The sequence below is a fragment of the Myotis brandtii genome, unplaced genomic scaffold (assembly GCF_000412655.1).
Source record: "Myotis brandtii unplaced genomic scaffold, ASM41265v1 scaffold23, whole genome shotgun sequence".
Taxonomy (NCBI): domain Eukaryota; kingdom Metazoa; phylum Chordata; class Mammalia; order Chiroptera; family Vespertilionidae; genus Myotis; species Myotis brandtii.
The window spans coordinates 4,937,568-4,956,243 of NW_005358649.1; the positions used below are offsets into that span (position 1 = coordinate 4,937,568).

Here is an 18,676-nt window from a genome sequence, read left to right on the forward strand (position 1 = left end):
CCTTTCACAGGGGTCGCCTAAGACCATCGGAAAACACATATATAATTACATATTGTTTTTGTGATTAATCACTATGCTTTAATTATGTTCAATTTGTAACAATGAAATTGGGGGTCACCACAACATGAGGAACTGTATTAAAGGGTCGCGGCATTAGGAAGGTTGAGAACCACTGCTCTATTGTCTTTGGGTTTCTCTAGGGACTTATATTTAAATATAGTCTGAGACATGCAGTTCTTTCAGTTGTATTTCCCTGTTGTGTTATAAAAGCTCTATTGATGTAATGACTTGTGGGAGAGGAGATGCTTTCTAGTCCTATCATTAGGTCTCAGTGTGTTAGTGAGCCTGTGTCCCTTGGCTGTGACTTTTAACAAGTACTTTTCAGTTCCTCTCCCTGCATTGATGAGACAAGAAGGCTAAAAGGGGCTCTGGTTGGCTATTTCCCCACCCTCTGGTAAAAGAGTTTCTTTCGCCCTAGCCGGTTTGGCTCAGTGGATAGAGCACCGGCCTGGAGACTGAAGGGTCTCGGGTTCGATTCAGTCAGGGGCAATGCCTGGGTTGTGGGCTCAATCCCCAGTGTGGGGCGTGCAGGAGGCAGCCAATCAATGATTCTCTCTCATCATTGATGTTTCTATCTCTCTCTCCCTCTCCTTTCCTCTCTGAAATCAATAAAAAATAAAAAATATATTTTTAAAAAAGTAAAATCAACTTAATGCTTCTTACATTGCCTTACCAAGTAATTATAAACCTATATATTCAAACATCAAAGGAATTAAACTCTCTGAGAATCCTGAACTCATTCCATTTTTTCTTTGGGGTACATGCTAAGCTATCACATCCATCATCCTTATACATATAGATCAAAGGCTCAGAGTCCTATTAAATTACTTCAAGTATTCCCAGAAAATAACTCATGAATACCATTACATCACTGAAATATTCTTTTCAAGAAGCTAGTTTTGATGACCCAAAAATTCAGTTCTTATAAGCATGTTTTGATGAGTTTGTTACTAATTTCATTATACATCAAGAGATGAGCTGCTTCAGCCGTGGGCAAACTACGGCCCGAGGGCCGGATTCAGCCCGTTTGAAATGAATAAAACTAAAAAAAAAAAAAAAAAAAAAAGACCGTACCCTTTTATGTAATGATGTTTACTTTGAATTTATATTAGTTCACACAAACACTCCATCCATGCTTTTGTTCCGGCCCTCTGGTCCAGTTTAAGAACCCATTGTGGCCCTCGAGTCAAAAAGTTTGCCCACCCCTGTCTAACATCAAAGAATAAACTATGACAATTTACACATTGTCGTTTGTAACCTTATCCAGAGGTTATAAGGGAGAAAACTAGGGTTGGAAACGAGATGGTTTGACTCCACTGGCCCTTCCCTTCAATAGGGTCTTCATTGGCTGGTGTTTTGTTTTACTGATTTATAGTAAAATGGTCACTTCAGTGGAAATAGATGCTCTTTAGGAGAGGTGAGGAGGAAGTTAAAGATAAATGTCTCTGTTTGCAATGCATAATAGCCTGATCACATAAATAAACTGAAGTGGATTTCTAAGCATATGATAATACTATAATTAGAAGGCAATTATGAGCAATTGTATTCTTGCATTTCTGATAATTCAATCAGTGACTTATTAAAAATTCTAATGACTCAGCACAAGGTGGAAAATGCTTATTGCAATGTTAAATGAAAACAACACAGTACAAACTTTCATTTATGTTACAGATGAAATCTATCATCCATATCTACTTTCCCACAATGCATGAGGAAGATCTAAACGGAGATATGGTTGTGACTGACTTAGAACTTAAGTCACCACGAAGTGAGTGTTTAGGGCATCATTCTTCGCATTAAAGTAAGACAGGGAAACATTCTGATTTTAATTACTAAATAGTCTTAACAATTGTTCTTTAATTGTTAACAACTGTTCTTAAAATCCTGATGTACCTTCACATTAGCAATACAAAATCATAAATACTATTTGATGTGGTGGAAATAAAGAACTCTTCACAGAGATCTAAGAAAGAGTAGAGCAAACTCTTCCCTAAAAAGATGTAAAATTATTGTACATTCATTTTACTAAATAATTATCCTCAGTCTTGAAAACCATGACTAGCACAGCCCTCAGGTCATTATATCAGAACAGGAACACTCCAAATCAGCGGTCGCCAACCGGTGGTCTGCGGACCACTGGTGGTCCGTGAGGTCTGAAAGGTTGGTGACCGCTGCTCTAAATGCTTGTAATCTGTATTTTGAACAAGGATCATACAGTGGATTTTGCCATTTGTGTGGACTTAATCTAGTTTAATTAATAAAAGTGAATAAATTTTTCACATAAAAAATTACAATTATGTAAAAATTTGTGTTTACCTAAAAAAAATTACAACTTTGAAAACAGCTGATTTTAGAGTATAATAAGCTTGTAGATAATTGTTTTTCTTTTTTTTAATTCTTTCATACTATAATTATGCTGCAATAAAACAACTTAAAATATCAGCACTATGAGTTAAATGGTACACCGTCTGCAATGCTTAACCACGTTAAGAATATGAGCGCCTGTGTCTTCTAGCAATTCCAGAAAAGCAAACAGCACGACTTCCTCGTATCCCCCCTGCAACACTAATCATGGCATGGTGAGCCCAGACAGACCCGATAAATACCCAGTGACCTACGAGTCACCGAACCAGTGACTAACACTCAGCGTAGTTAGCATAAAAGTGAAAACTTACTGTTATTGGTTGGTTCGGGAAAACCAGCCTTCGGACCACTCCATCCTTTGTTTTCCCCTGTCTGAAAGATTAAATCAATCGTTAAAATCCAGAGAGACGGACTCATTCCAAAAGAAAAATGTTAAGTCATCAATGAAGCAAGGCCAAAGGTCTCTCACACAGTCGTTCTGTGATTCCCTCCAAGAGGAACTAACTGGAACAGCATTATCCACCCCTTTTCTACATTCAAGCCTGTTTCTTATGTCTGGCTCTGCCTTTATCTTCACCCACACTTACAATTTAAGTCATCAAGAAAGCCATGTTCAGTGCATTATATACAACAGCAGCTCTATCTAGGTGGCTAAAAAGTAAAACAATCCTTACCAAATAAACAATAATCATCATGACAAGTGCTAAAGAGACTAAAGGAGCTTCTTTATCTCTCCTGAGGTCAAACCACAATAGAAATATTACTATGTCTGTTCCGGAACAGTCCTAGGACAGTATCACCAAAATACTGCCAATGACATACACAAAAAATTGAAAACTAAGCCCTAACTTGGAGTAAAACTTGTAATATCCTGACTGTCGCCAGACGATGTGACATATATTTGGTATAAACTCAGAGTCTGAAGTAGTATTTCATCAAATTAATCAGTGACATGAACAGGTTGTTCTTTTCTGTGGAGCTGGCGTTGTTGGTACCAGGTACTCCGGGAGAGAAAAGGCACATTTGCTATTCTAATCAGCATTTTATACTTGCTGTCTGATGTCAAAGATCAAATGGATACATTAAATCTGGATATAAATAAAAATACATAGCTTGCCACTGTAAGAGGATGGAGGAGGAGTACATGTGCGTAAAAATGCGGTGTATGCTGGTGGGGAGGCTGGGAGACTCCCACTTCTCTGCTCTCTGTGAAGTGCGAGACAAGGGCCGCTGATGGAGGGGAGTGGGAAGTTGGAGGAAAGTGTCTACAGTAGGGAGTAAGTCACTTCAGGAAGTAAGGAACCGGCTGATTGGAAGAATGCAGACTCTCAGACATTTGAGGGCCCGGTTAAAGGTGGTGATGCCGTAACCGGTTTGGCTCAGTGGATAGAGCATCGGCCTTCGGACTTAAGGGTCCCAGGTTCGATTCCGGTCAAGGGCATGTACCTTGGTTGCGGGCACATCCCCAGTACGGGGTGTGCAGGAGGCAGCTGATTGTTTCTCTCTCACTGATGTTTCTAACTCTCTATTCCTCTCCCTTCCTCTCTTTAAAAAAATCAATAAAATATATATATATTATTTAAAAAGGTGGTGATAATAAATTTAGCACTTCATGCAAGCTTTCTTGCTTGCTTTTTTTTAAAATTTGATCTCAGAAAGGGAGAGAGGACAGGAGAGAAAAAAAAACATCGATGTGAGAGAGAGATACATCAACCAGTTGCCTCCCATATATGCCCAGATTGGAGATGGAACCCACAACCTAGGTATGTGCCCTGACCGGGAATCAAACCAGCAACCTTCTAGGGCACAGACGACGCTCCAACCCAGCAGTCGCCAACCTTGCGGACCTCACGGACCCAGTGGTCCGCGGACTACCGGTTGGCGACCGCTGCCAACCAACTGAGTTACCTAGCCAGGGCCATGCCACCTTTCTTAATTTCTCTCCTTCTACTAATAACAAAGGTTATTTAAATATTAGATTATATTCCCTACGCCTAGTTTTTCACCTTCAACTGAATACCAAGTCTACTGTTCTCTCATTTCTACTCCAACACTCTAATGAAACTGTTTTTGTAAGGTTTAGACTTAAACACAACAGTGACCACAGTGCCCTGGGCGGTCCCGGGTCTGTCTCTTGCTTCAACAGTGTTTGGACGGAACACGCCCAGGGACACCCCTTCCTACAGCCTCGACCACTCTCCTGGGTCTTATCCAGTCACCCCCTCAGACCCCCTCCAAGACCAGCCAACACACCCTGTGTTTTTCTACCTTAACTCCTTACTGATGAACAACCACGAGCTCCCAAATTCGTCAGCATTATTCCACCCAGGTGGAGGCTGCCGCCTGCTGCCTGGCCAGCCTGCATCTGTGGCCGCCCACACCTCCCTCCCTCTGGGCTTCTATTTCCACCCCGACGATGTGGCTCTCAAGGGCGTGGGCCACTTCTTCCGTGAGCTGGCAGAGAAGAAGCGCATGGGTGCTGAGCATCTCTTAAAGATGCAAAACTGTCCTGGCTGGTTTTGCTCAGTGGATAGAGCATCAGCCTACGGGCTGAAGATCCCAGGCTCTATTCCAGTCAAGGACTCATGCCCGAGTTACGGGCTCAATTCTGAGTAGAGGGTGTGCAGGAGGCAGCCAATCAATGATTCTCTCTCATCATTGATGTTTCTATCTCTCTCTCCCTCTCCCTTCCTCTCTGAAATCAATAAAAATATATTTAAAGATACAAACCGGAGCATTGTTGACCAGTGTACCTGCCTCCCCATAGTGAAGAGCAGAGTTCGGCTCAAGGAGGTGCAAGGAATAGGGTTGTGTAGAGGTCCCTACAGCTTGCCTCAAACACAGAGCACACAATACACAAAATAAACACACAAAAGTTTATCATCTGCCCTTTTTCCTCCATAAATGATACATCTGTCCACTCTATACTTTTCCTGAGAAAGCTGCCTTTATAACCAGGATGAGGGCAGTACTTCTCAGTCCAAAGAGAAAATGCAGACGTTTCAAAAACATGGATGATCAAACACACCTTTATCTCCATCCCCTCCTAATGACACTATGATGACACTTTTGCCTGAGCCTCTCGCCAAAACCCCGGGCAATTCTTTTAACCACCCTGGAGCCCTCCCCCATGCACTGGACCAAATGGAAACAATAAAGATTTTTGCAGCAAAAAACAAACCAAACAAAACACAACACAGTGAACATAAGGAGGAATCTCTCTCTCAAAACATCCCTAAATCAATAATCCAATAACCTATAATTCTCTCTCCCTCTCTTGTCTCCACCCCCTGCCCCAAGACTATGAAAGGAGAGGAAGGTCGAAGTCTGGAACCTGGAAGGCAGGTGATCAGGCTGTACCTAACGTAGCAGATGTCAGGAGGCTGACGGCAAACCTGCAGAGGGAGGAGCCAGCAAAGAGCTCTCAGAAAGGACACTGATGGGTAACGCGGGACCCCAGGAAGCCTCTAGAATTAGGAGCACACCAGCTACCTCTTTTTTAAAAATATTTTTAATTTATTTTCAGAGAGAGAGGAAGGGAGAGGGAGAAAGAGAAGCATCAATGTGAGAGCTGAACCTCAATCGGCTGCCTCCTGCATCCCCCCTACCGGGATCCAACCTGGGACCTTTCGGTGCACAGGGAAGACACCCAACTGGCCTGAAAACAGGATTGTTGGAAGTCGTTCAAGGCCTATGAAATCTCCAGGTCATCTCACTAACCCCAAGCAGATTTCCTACAGGGTTTCTCTTAGGCTAAAACAGAGACACGGATGGGGGTGAAATGGATACCCCAACAGGGAAGATAAAGAGATGGAGACTGAGGTTACATCCCAGAAAGTAAGATCACCAGCTCCCTTCCTCATTTGGGCCTTAGAAGACAGCTGCCAGGCTTCTAACTCAAAAGGAATGGCAAAAAAAATACAGGGAAGAGACTAAAACTTCAAAAAAAAGGTTTAAAAAATCCTCAGAGACATGAAAGGTTATTATACCCATTAAACAAGAAGAGGAGGCTATAAAAAGAAATATTCTAGAAATGAGGAAGAGCTCTGGGACATCAAAAATATAAGAGCCAAAGTAAAAGATGTCAAAGGAGGGCAGAAGACAAAATCGATGAAATCTAGAAAATAGAACAAATGATATAGAAATAGAAAAGAGGGAGGAAGGGAGGGAGGGAAAAAGGGAGAGGGAGGGAAGGAGAGAGGGAGGGAGGGATCAGAAGGTCATCCATAACCAGGGGTCCTCAAACTTTTTAAACAGGGGGCCAGTTCACTGGCCCTCAGACCGTTGGAGGGCCGGACTATAATTTAATAAAAAACTATGAACAAATTCCTATGCACACTACACATATCTTATTTTGAAGTAAAAAAACAAAACGGGAACAAATACAATATTTGTATTTGCATGTGGCCCGCGGGCTGTAGTTTGAGGACCCCTGCATAAGACTAACAGATATCACAGAAGGAAATAATAGCAAAAATGGAAAGAAATTATCAGACATAATATGAGAAACTTCCCAGTTTAAAATTATATGCATTTCTAGATTGAAACCCAAACAGTCAAAACACTTTATTAAAGAATATGCACATATCATCCATAAAATTTCAGAGCCCCTGGGAGAAGAAAAACTGGAAAGACATCAAGAGGGAGGAGAAGAAACGTAGAAGTTTCATATACAGGCTGCAGAATCAGAAGGCAGTGGGGTTTCAAGAGTGATGCTGGGAGGTAGAAAACATTGGTGCAATGCCTTCAAAAGCCTGTGACAAAATCATTCCCATTTTAGAATTATATCTCAGAAAAACTGCAAACCAAGCATGTAGGGAATGTAAAGGTACTTCAGACCTATGAGATCTCAAAATATTTCTCATATATTCATCAGAAGGCTACTGAGAGTATGTGCTCCATCAAAACAGGGAAGTAAATAAAGACCAAAGAAAACTGTCCAGAAAACAGGCAACACGGGAGTTAGGCAAAAGGGAATTTCTGGCTAATGGTGCCAACTCTTTCCTAGTCATTCTCTACTCCTCCCTCTTCCCATGTCTCAGGCATGTTACCTGCCACTGAAGTCTACCTCAGACACTTCAAAAATACCTCTGGTGCCACCCTAACCGGTTTGGCTCAGTGGATAGAGCATCGGCCTGCAGACTGAAGGGTCCCAGGTTCGATTCCAGTCAAGGGCATGTACCTTGGTTGCGGGCACATCCCCAGTAGGGGGTGTGCAGGAGGCAGCTGATCGATGTTTCTAACTCTCTATCCCTCTCCCTTCCTCTCTGTAAAAAAATCAATAAAATATATTCTTTTTAAAAAATACCTCTGGTGCCTATCCCCTCCTCTCCACCACCACTGCCTTAGTTCAGACCCCCAGTACCTCTTAACCTAGCAATTCTGTTACTCAGCCTGCCCAAATCCATTCACTCCTTTATTTATAGGATTGTCTTTTTTAATTTTATTTTTATTTCAGAGAGGAAGGGAGAGAGAAAGAGAGAGAAATAGAAACATCAACGATGAGAAAGAATCATTGATCAGCTGCCTCCTGCACACCCCGTACTGGGGATGGAGCCCCAAACCTGGGCATGTGCCCTGACTGGGAATTGAACCGTGACCTCCTGATTCATAGGTCAATGCTCAACCACTGAGTCACACTGGCTAAGGCTTATAGGATTGTCTTTTGAAGAATACAAACTAGGTCATGTGACTTTCATGTTCAAATCTTACATGAACAATTCTCCAAGAGCTTTACTTCCCATGAAAACAGTGGCTTCGGCTATTCCTGACTTTCCAGATTCATCTTTGTGTTCTCTAGGTTCCAGGACGCTGTAATGTTTGTTCCATGACTAAAGCTCCTCACCCCTACACGTGCTGATCGGTTCCCTGAGTGCAGGGACCAAGTTTCAGGCATCGTGTCTTCGGTTGGAAGTATCTGGCATGTAGTGGGTGTGATGGTTAATTTTATGTATCAACTTGTCTGGGCTACAGTACCCAGGTACTTGGTCCAACATTATCCTGGGTGCTTCGTGTTCTCTAGGTTCCAGGACACTGTAATGTTTGTTCCGTGACTAAAGCTCCTCACCCCTACACGTGCTGATCAGTTCCCTGAGTGCAGGGACCAAGATTCAGGCATCGTGTCTTCGGTTGGAAGTATCTGGCATGTAGTGGGTGTGATGGTTAATTTTATGTATCAACTTGTCTGGGCTACAGTACCCAGGTACTTGGTCCAACATTATCCTGGGTGCTTCTGGGAGGGTGTTCGGGAGAGACTTACATTTAAAAGAATTGAACTCTGAGGGAAGCAGATTGCTCCTCATCCTGTGGGTGGGTCTCATCGAAAGAAAGGCTTGCCTCCCGGGAACAGGAGGGAACTCGCCAGCAGACGCCTCTGCATTGGAATTGCAACACCTTCCGAGTCTCCAGCAGAACCAGCCTCCCCATCAGACGTTGTACTCGCCAAGCCTCCAACAAGGCATGGCAATTCCTTACAATGGGTCTCCATGTGTGGTGCATATCTACATGTATGTACATACATGTGTGTGCATACACGCATGTACACAAGTATATACAGGCACATATCCTGTTGGCTCTATGTCTCTGGAGAACCTGACTAATACTACAGTAGGTATGCAAAAAAATGTTTCTTAAAATAATGGCATTCATGCTGGTTTTTGTTCTGTTTTGTTTTTACTTAACTTCCAAATAAATGTCTGAGATTTATTTTGACATATTTTTATAAATCACTCACCAGGTTTAAGTAAATATAAATGTGTTAAGTTAAAACAACATATACACAACATAAGAACTATAGAAACTTGAACACATGTTAGGTTTCATGTTACAAATATTTTTAAAGGAAGAAAAAGCATGGACTACCCAGGTTATAAAAACAGAATTAAAATCTCTAGCGATACCACACAGACAAATAATTTTTTAATCGCTCAAAATAATTGCCCACATATTCACAGTTGCCTTAAAAAGACAAGTACACCTAAATGTTTAATAGACGATTCTGTTTCTATTCAGACTTCAGGCGTGTGTTTCTGCAGAAACTGAAATTTCTCTGAAACAGAATCCTTATGCGAGAAAATGGTGTGGGGAAAAGTATGCTGTTTTTGATAGAAATTATTATTAAGCCTGCTTTGTGAATTTTTGTATAAACAAAGTGTCCATAATAATTTCTACACATGCAAAGATAAAATGAAATCAAGCCAGTTCTTGCCAAGTTATCTGCCAAGTCCTGAATTCAGGGTCCCCTACCTCCCTTGCAACAGGGGCAGGTGCTAATGATGTCATTCACTGCGCAGAAGAAATAGGGGACCATGAACACAAGTCTTGGCAGAAAACAAACACCCTCTGAGTTTACCTTTACATTTAAAGTAAATAGAAAAACTAGTTTATAGAGTGTCTGTCCAATATAGTTCCTGCCCTAAAGGGATAACTCAGGATCTTTATTTCCAGTGTTTTCAGCTGCATTTCAGAAATAAAAGCCAACAACCTCGGTTCTTAAAAATGGGGCACAAATTAAAACTGTCTACATGGCAAAACCCAGGAGTCAAGAAGCTGAAAATGACTCAGTTGGTATTATACAAAATACATACAGCCACACAACAGATTTTTAGTATTTGCTAACTGTAAGATTAGAATTAAGACTTCATGTTGACACCATAAACAGATGTGATATTGTAACTGGGAATCTATCTTCTAAGTTGGAGAGTACTGCCTTAGGAAAGTTAAAACTGGAGGTCTACATTAACACCACTTCCGACATTACTTAGAGTCAAGGAACACTGGTACGGAATTTGTTCATCACTTTGATATTCTGACAGAACAGGACTGTACATGTGAACTTAGCGCTCACCTTGTCAAGTTGATCTTGAAGACTAGTGGATGCTTTATAACCGAGTTGTAACAGCATTGCTTCGGCGGCATTCTTTTTGGCTATCTTTTTATTCGGTCCTGTTCCAGTAGCAACTTCATTGCCTACCTTGACCTGATAAGATTAAAGTAAGAAATTAGTAAGAGTTGCTTTGATAAACAGGCTCGACTTAACACCACAAAGCACTGTATTCTGCTCTGTAGCATTCAAAAATACAAAGTTCAGTCCATAATAAAAACAACTAAGATAAGATCCCATTTATTTGTTATATAGATAAGTGAAAATAAACATGGAGAAAAATATGGTTCTCAAAATGTCAATGGAAGTTATCTTAGGATAACAGAATCTTAGAAGATTTTTACTTCCTTACATATTTCTGTATTATTTCATTTTTTAAAACAATAAACCTGCATTATTTATATAAACAGAAAAATAAAATTCACATAATAGAGTATATGTTGGCTCTCAGTACAGTTAGTATTCTTTATTTAAATTAATAAACTAGGGCTAAAATTCATGTTGGAGTGCTTGCTAGCTACAAGATAGGCCAGCTACGTAAGAAGCTTCCTCGTACTGCTCTGAGTGTCCAAAGACTGGCCAACGGAAATGGAAGCAAAAAATCAATGAGCAGCAAAACATGCTTCGCCTGTCGTCACATGCTGTGTACACATCCCTCACTCTGATTCAGTTCTTCTGCGGTTCATCCCTGCTTCTCACTTACCCACCCGGCCTGCTCTCTGGCTCCAGGCCCTGCTCTGGGACATGCTGCTCCCTCCCTGGCACTCACCTTGGATCTCTGTCTGTCAGCTTTGCTTCTGACCTACTCTGATGCCTTCAAGACTTCCTTCTAGAACAGATGCTGCCAGAGTCATTTTACCCATTCACCCACCCCTTGTCTCACACAAGTTCTTGTAGCGACGGGGTTCAATAGTTTGTGAGCAGCTACCCTAAGTTATTTGTTAGTATTAAATAAGACTGCTGTAAAAAATTAAATTAATAAAAGGATAAAAGTAAAAAAGACGGCTGTGCTGAAGGACTTTAATTCCCTAACAACAGTCACTTAAAAAAAAAAATCACTTCTATATAAAAGTCAAGCGAATATATAATAAACTTTGTAAGTCATCTTCCTAGAAAGCTAACAAATTTTTGTAACTATTATAAATAAGATTTTTATATTAAAATGTTACTTTTTCTGCAAAAAAGTTCAATTTTGCTATGCAATAAAATTAAGACTGAAGACTGTTTTAAAAAATAATTTAAATAAATCAAATCCTCAAAAACCTAACAAAAAAGTTCTAAAATAGGCCCTAGCTGGTTTGACTCAGTGGATAGGCCTGTGGACTGAAGGGTCCCAGGTTCGATTCTGGTCAAGGGCACATGCTCAGGTTGCAGCTGAATCCCCAGTAGGGGGCATGTAGGAGGCAGCCAATCAATGATTCTCTCTCATCATTGATGTTTCTCTCTCTCTCTCTCTCCCTCCCTCCCTCCCTCCCTCTCTCCCTCCCCCTTCTTCTCTAAAATCAATAAAAATATATTTTTTTAAAAAGTCCTAAAGTGGCATTTACCCAAAACTTAACTCCTTTTCTCTCACTGAGTCACAAATAAAATTGATGAAATTTGCTTTATATATTTTTAAAAACCTAGAGATCTTAGTCACAAATAGAAAAATTAACATTATGTGATATATCAAAATACCATGTGCTGATAAGCAAATTAGTTTTTAGTTATCATTATTTTTCTCTTTGAAAAATTAAAGTATCTCTACAAAAAAATAAAAAGCTTTAAGAAATGTGCTCAGGAACTAACACCCAAATAATGTCGTCAGAGATTTTCTTTTGTCTAGCAATCAATAAAGTCACTGCACACATTTCACAACACACAAATTTACTTTTCGTGGTGATAAATAAATATTAGCATGTTATCTCTAGATATTTTACTTCCATGTTCAATTTTAACAAATGATAACATCGCTTAAGTTGTTTATACAAAAGTATTTACTTTGATAAAGTTGCTGCAATAGATAATGAATCCACTGGGGCTTCCCGAGGGGAAAAGCAATATGAATTCAGTGTGAAAACATGTAAAAGCCGAGCCAAATGCTCCCATTTGACTAGAATGTTTATGAAGACCCATAAAAAGGAAGCTGGCGTAAATTCCTCTTTCAAAAGGGTACTCCATATACTCCATAGGAAAGGAATTGTGTAATAGAGCCAAAGCCAGTTTTTATTCCTAATACAGGTCTAAAATTTAGGTGACTTTTTTTTCCCTTCAAGTTTTGCAGTTCAAAGAATACTTTCTAGAATTCTTCAGAGCTAAGAATGTAAAAAGAAAAAACTGGTGCATGTATCTTAAGAAGAGGACGCTAGAACAGCACTGTTCTGGGTCCTAAGGACACTAGACCATAATGGCTTACTAACCAGAGACGAATTCCCCTCCGTGGTTGTCTGCGTTCCCACAGTGGTTTATCAGTGACCACATCACAAGCTTACATCTCCAGCAACAGCCAAATACACTAGCTCTCACACAGGCAGGCAGCAAGTATGCATCAAAGGTCTGTACTGTATACAGACCACTGCATTGAATACTGTGAGATAAAGACTATAAATTAGGCAGGAAGGTAAAATGTAGATATGCATGAAAAGTGCATCAACATGACAGACTATGCTTGAGTATCAAAATTTTTCCTATATGGTCATCACTGCATAAATATCTGTTCATTTTAACAGGATTATATTGAAGGTGAGGTCCATGGGTTTGATTGGAAAAAAGTTTCTCTGACAAGCCAATTACAACAAAAACAGTTTGGGGACAATAAGGATAATTTAAATATAGACTGGTCATTAGAAGATTCTTATGAATCAGGGCTAATGAAAGAAAACGTACTTTTTTTTTAGAGATACATACTAAATATGTAGGCTTCCTGGCTGGTGTGGTTCAGTGGTTGGAGTCAACCTATGAACCAGGTGGTCACAGTTCGATTCCCGGTCAGGGCACATGCCTGAGTTGTGGGCTCGCCTGCCAGTGTGGGGCATGTGGGAGGCAGCCGATCAATGATTCTCTCTCATCACTGATGTTTCTCTCCCTCTCCCCTTCTCCCCTCCTCTCTGAAATCAGTAAAAATACATCTAAAAAAATAAATATGTGGGCTGAAAGGACATACAGTTAGAAATCAGCTTTGAAATTCTTCAGGAAATGAAAGAAGGGCGGGAGGAAGGAAAGGAAAATGAACGGCTGAAGCAAGTTTGGTAAGAATGTGAACGGCCGTGTCTGCATGGCGGGCATATTCCCCAGCAGGCCAGCACACTGCTCTTCACGGTACGCTATTGAATATACCCACCCTCGGGTAGGTTTGAAACTTTCCTAATAAAAAATTAAACGTTTCTTCAACACTGGGGCTTGAGCGGACAAGTGAAGAGGCGCAGATGAGATCTGAAAGGAGGAGGGCATTTTGCTAGTGCCCGCCCATCTGTCAATCCACGAGCAACCCCTCTCCAGTTTCCGGGGCTGCACAACACCGCAGTTCAGCCTCTCAGCAATTCTGAGTCCCTCCGTCCTCACCGTGATTAGGGAGACAGCCAGCTCTCTCTTTTCCTAATTTTCCTGCAAACCCAAAGTTCATGCTCTTGGCCCTGTTCCATCTCCATACATCCTTCTCAATTTTGTTTCTAATCTGTCTGTCTCCTCGTCCCAGTAGTTAACAGGCTCTGGCTGCACACTGTACCACAGTAAGACAGAGACGAGCCTTCTGTTTGATACGCTCTGGGCCAAACAACCTGTGTGAACTCAGTCCCTTCAAAACTCTTCTGTCTGTTCTAACATGTCCCTGACGCTTGAATGTGTCAACCAAGTTGAGGGAATCAATGCTGGAAGGGTAAACAGTGCCATTAATTAATAGTGCTATGAATTCCTAGCCGGCCTTTCCCCCGTATCTCTACTCCGACCTGAGGATTTCTAGATTTTTTTTCAATAGTTAAAAAAAACTCATCTCGTATAAAAGTTAGAAATACCTGCATCACGAACTCCCGACGTCGCGGCATTCCTCTCTCCGAAAGCAAAACATAGTCTGGCTCCTTTTCCTTCTTGGCCTGTTGAATTTGAGCCAGGCGGCTAATGGGGTTCATTCCTTGACCATATTCTGGTCCAGCCTAAAACACAATGTAAGAAAAATGTCAAAACATGCTTGTAAAACCTGTTATTGGATCCTTAAAGTGGTTCTCCTCTCCTCCCCTACACCCCAAAACCGTGACTGGAGAAGATAAATGAGAGTCATTTATAAAGATTTATGAAGGAAAAGCATAAAACAGATCTGAGACTAAGGCGTGTATGGGATTTAGGGCTCAGGGATACTAATAAATTGGGTCAACTATTCTGCTTTTAAATTCTTCAGTACAGCTTCTTCACACTTCTGTTCATCAAGAAAGACCAAAAGAATAGAAGATCACAAGAAATGAACTGGGAAGAGATATTTGCAATACCTGTAACTAAAAAAGATAAATCCGGTAGCCAAAATATATTTTTTAAAGCTCAGAAAAAGTATTAAGAAAAATACAATCTAAAAGAAAAATGGGCAAAAGACATGAAAAGATATTTAACAGATGGAACACTTATAAAAATATAATCAATCTCATTAGGACTCAAAAATGTATATTAAATTCACAGTGAGATGCTATTTCACACCCATTAATTTAGAAAAAATTCAGAAGCCTGACAGCCCAAATGGTGAGGATGGGGAGTAACAGAAGCTTATGCCATGATAACGGTAATATCAAATGGAAAACAACTGGGCAATGTGTAGTAAAGCCAAAGACGGCCCCTGCACTCCCTAGTAGCATCTTCATCATCATGTACTAAATACCCTAGAAAACAGCTGCCCATAGGTGCTAGCTCCAATGTTCAGGAATAGCCATGGCTGCATTATTTGAAATAGCAAAACAAAACAAACAAAAACCTGAAAACAACCTAGACATTCATCAAAAGAACTATGTAGATTATAGCATGTTCATACAATGGTATGTTCATAGAATGGTTTGACATAGGGCAGGGACAATGAACTAAGTATTGCTACATGCATCAAGATAAATGAATTTCAGGAGAAAAAAGATGGATGTTGAGGGAGAAAAGCAAACATAGAATACATATAGTATGATGTAATTTATGTAAAACCCACTAAAACTACAAAACACTGCTGAGATTAAGTAAGATTTTAATAAATGGACAGACATGCTCACAGGTCACAAGACTCAATATTGTTAAAAATGTTAATTTTCCTCAAACTGATCTCTCAAGTCATTGCATTCCCAATCAAAATCCCAGCAGGCTTTTTTTGGTAACAATTAATAAGCCAATGCTAAAGTTCATATGGCAACGGACAAGACAAATAACCAAAACAACTCTGATAAAAGAACAAAGTTGGAGGACTCAAACTCTCTGATTTCAAATTCACTACAAAGCTATGACAACAAAGACAGTATGTGTACAATCAGCATAAAGACAGACCAATGAAACAGAAGAGTGTCCAGAAACAGATCCACACATATGCAGTCATCTGGTTTTCCACAAAAGTGCAAAAGCAATTCAGTGGATAAAGGATAGTCTTTTCAACCAATGGATTTAGAACAAGTGGAAATTCATATGCAAAAAAAAAATTTTTTTCAAACTGTACTTTATACCATTTTTTTTAAACTTGTAAATTGATTTTTAGAGAGAGAGGAAGAAAGAGGGAGAAAAACATCAATGTGAAAGAAAACTATTGATCGGCTACCTCCTACCACCCCCAACCCCCTCCCCCCCAGACCAGGGATCAAGCTCACAACCCAAGGAATGTACCCCGACTGGGAATTGAACCAGCAACCCCTCAAGTGCACAAGACGATGCCCAACCAACTGAGCCACACTGGTCGGGTTTTCAAAAATTAACTTAAAATGGCTCATAGACTTAAATGTAATATCTAAAACTGTAAAACTTCCAGAAGAACATACAAGGGGAATTTTTGTGACTTGGGTTGCATGACAATTTCTTAGATACAACACCAAAAATCACATTCCATAAAAATAATAACAATGACAATAAATTGGACTTCTTTGAAATTATTAACCTCTGTTCTTTAAAAAATGCAAATCACAGGCTTGGAGAAAATATTTGCAAACTGTGTATTTGATAAAGAACTTGTATCCAGAATATATAAAGACTTCTCAAAACTCACTATTAAATGTATTATTTTAAATGGACAACCAGGCCCTGGCCAGGTGCTCAGTTGGCTAGAGAATCGTCCTGATGCAACAAGGTTGTGGGTTAGATCCCTGTCAGGGCACATACAAGAATCAACCAATGAATGCATACTAAGTGGAACAACAAATGGATATTTCTTGCTCTCTCTCTCTCCTCCTTTTTTCCTTCCCTCCCTCTCTCACTCCTTCTCTCTCTCTCCCTTCCTGTCTATAAAAATCAATTTTTTGAATGGGCACTCACATTTTTCTAGGTGGGCAGAAGATTTGAACAACACTTCACAAGGCTCATGTACTACTAAACTCATGGACACAGACAATAGTGTGGTGACTGCTGGGGGAGGAGGTGGAAGTGGTGGAGGAGGGCCTGGGTGGGGGGGATAAATGATAGTGGACAGACTTGACTTGGGGTCGTGAACAGAAAATACAGTGTACAGATAATGTGTTGTAGAATTTCACACCTGAAACCTGTATAATTTTGTTAACCAGTGTCACCTCCGTAAATTCAACAAAAAGAAAAAAGAAATAAATAAAAGATAACACTTTTTAAAAGACCATTTGATGTCCAGAGTACTTGCACGAAGGCCAATTTCAAACCAACTGTACTAGTTCAGGTGAGAGTTGATTGTGACTTAGACCAAAGGGGAGCAGAGGGGTGGAAGGAAATGGACCAACTTAAGAACTATGTAAGGGATGGCCCCAGTCGGGCATGACGGACTGGGCCTGAGGCGTGGGGGAGAGGAAAGGACCCCAGGTGCCTGTTTCAGCAGCTGCACGGGGTGCCGGTACTGATGAGGAATGCTGGAGGGGAACGCGATTTAGAAGGGAACATGGAGTTTTGGACACGGAGTTTGAGGGGCCTGTGAAATATTAAGTGAAGATGTCCAGGCAGCAGGGTAGAGTACAATAGAGTATTTGAGAATCATCCACATAAAGACGGAATCGAAGCCTGGGGAGTATGAAGTACGACGCCCAGGGCGAGGTAAGAGAGAAAATGAGGGCAACAATACTGCAACGGTTAGGGGAACGTGAGAAGAGAGAAAAGGGAAATTTTTAGTTTGGGTAAAACCCTGGTTTCCCCTTTTATTTACATACCAAACAATAAAGATTAAGTAAATCAGAAGGACTGATGAGAAAAGACAAACATAGACAATAATTTATGAGTCTAAGATTGAATACCAATGAAAAGGTAAAGGGAAGCTTTAAGTCTGGCGTTAGAAGAGGTGGCCTAGTTCGTGAAGATGTTCAAACGACTGTCCTTCAATGGCACCTTGCCTCTCTTCTTGCTTAATTTGCCTCTTTCATCAGAATGTCTTACGTGCCAGAGGTACTGTTGTTGATACAGATTCCAAAGACAAAGGACCAGATGCACAAATGCACTTAGATAATAATGGCATTCTGAAAAAGCTAAGAGTGACTGGTTTCTTCCCTTCACTGAAATGAACTACCAGCACCCTTGACAATGAGGTTATTCCTTGGTTATCAGCTCTTACAGTGTCACTCTACAAACCAGTAAGGACAGAAACTTTTATCAGAAAGCCTTCTTTGCAGTCTCATCTTATAGAAGAAAACATTAAAACAGGATATAAGCCCAAAGACACCATCAGGGAGTCTTACGTTTTTAACTCTACAGAGTAACTCAAAAGGAGTTCCCAAGCAACCAGTTTCAAATGGGCTCTTCAGTCACGTGACTAGACCTGACCCCTGACTCTGCTACCGAATCTTGGGTGAGCTTCTTAAACACCAAGGACCTCGTCTGCGAAACAGGGATAGCACCTACATCATGGACTGACTGAGAGGATCCAATGAGACAACGTGACAGCTTTATTATCTGTCTTAAAAATCAAGGCAACTCATCCACAGATATTTTCTCTACTTCTATTGCGTATAAAGAAGTGTAGACCCGCCCTGACCAGTTTGGCTCAGTGGATAGAGCATTGGCCTGCGGACTGAAGGGTCCCAGGTTCGATTCCGGTCAAGGGCATGTACCTTGGTTGCGGGCACATCCCCAGTGGGGAGTGTGCAAGAGGCAGCTGATCGATGTTTCTTACTCATCGATGTTTCTAACTCTCTATCCCTCTCCCTTCCTCTCTGTAAAAAATCAATAAAATATATTTAAAAAAAAAAGAAGTGTAGACCCTAGATGTATAAGACATGTGAGGAA

General features: G+C 40.7%; 1 protein-coding gene across 9 annotated transcripts in view; it reads right to left on the reverse strand.

The window, feature by feature from the left end:
• STAU2 (staufen double-stranded RNA binding protein 2) overlaps positions 1 to 18,676 on the reverse strand; it is a 220,675-nt gene that overhangs the window by 130,138 nt on the left and 71,861 nt on the right. For all 9 annotated transcript variants that reach the window (XM_014539847.1, XM_005866375.2, XM_005866373.2 and 6 more), the window contains 3 exons: positions 14,296 to 14,433; positions 10,271 to 10,402; positions 2,736 to 2,796 (listed from right to left, as the gene is read on the reverse strand). In XM_014539847.1, coding sequence (XP_014395333.1) covers positions 2,736 to 2,796; positions 10,271 to 10,402; positions 14,296 to 14,433 — 331 coding nt within the window. The remainder of the gene's footprint in view (positions 1 to 2,735; positions 2,797 to 10,270; positions 10,403 to 14,295; positions 14,434 to 18,676) is intronic.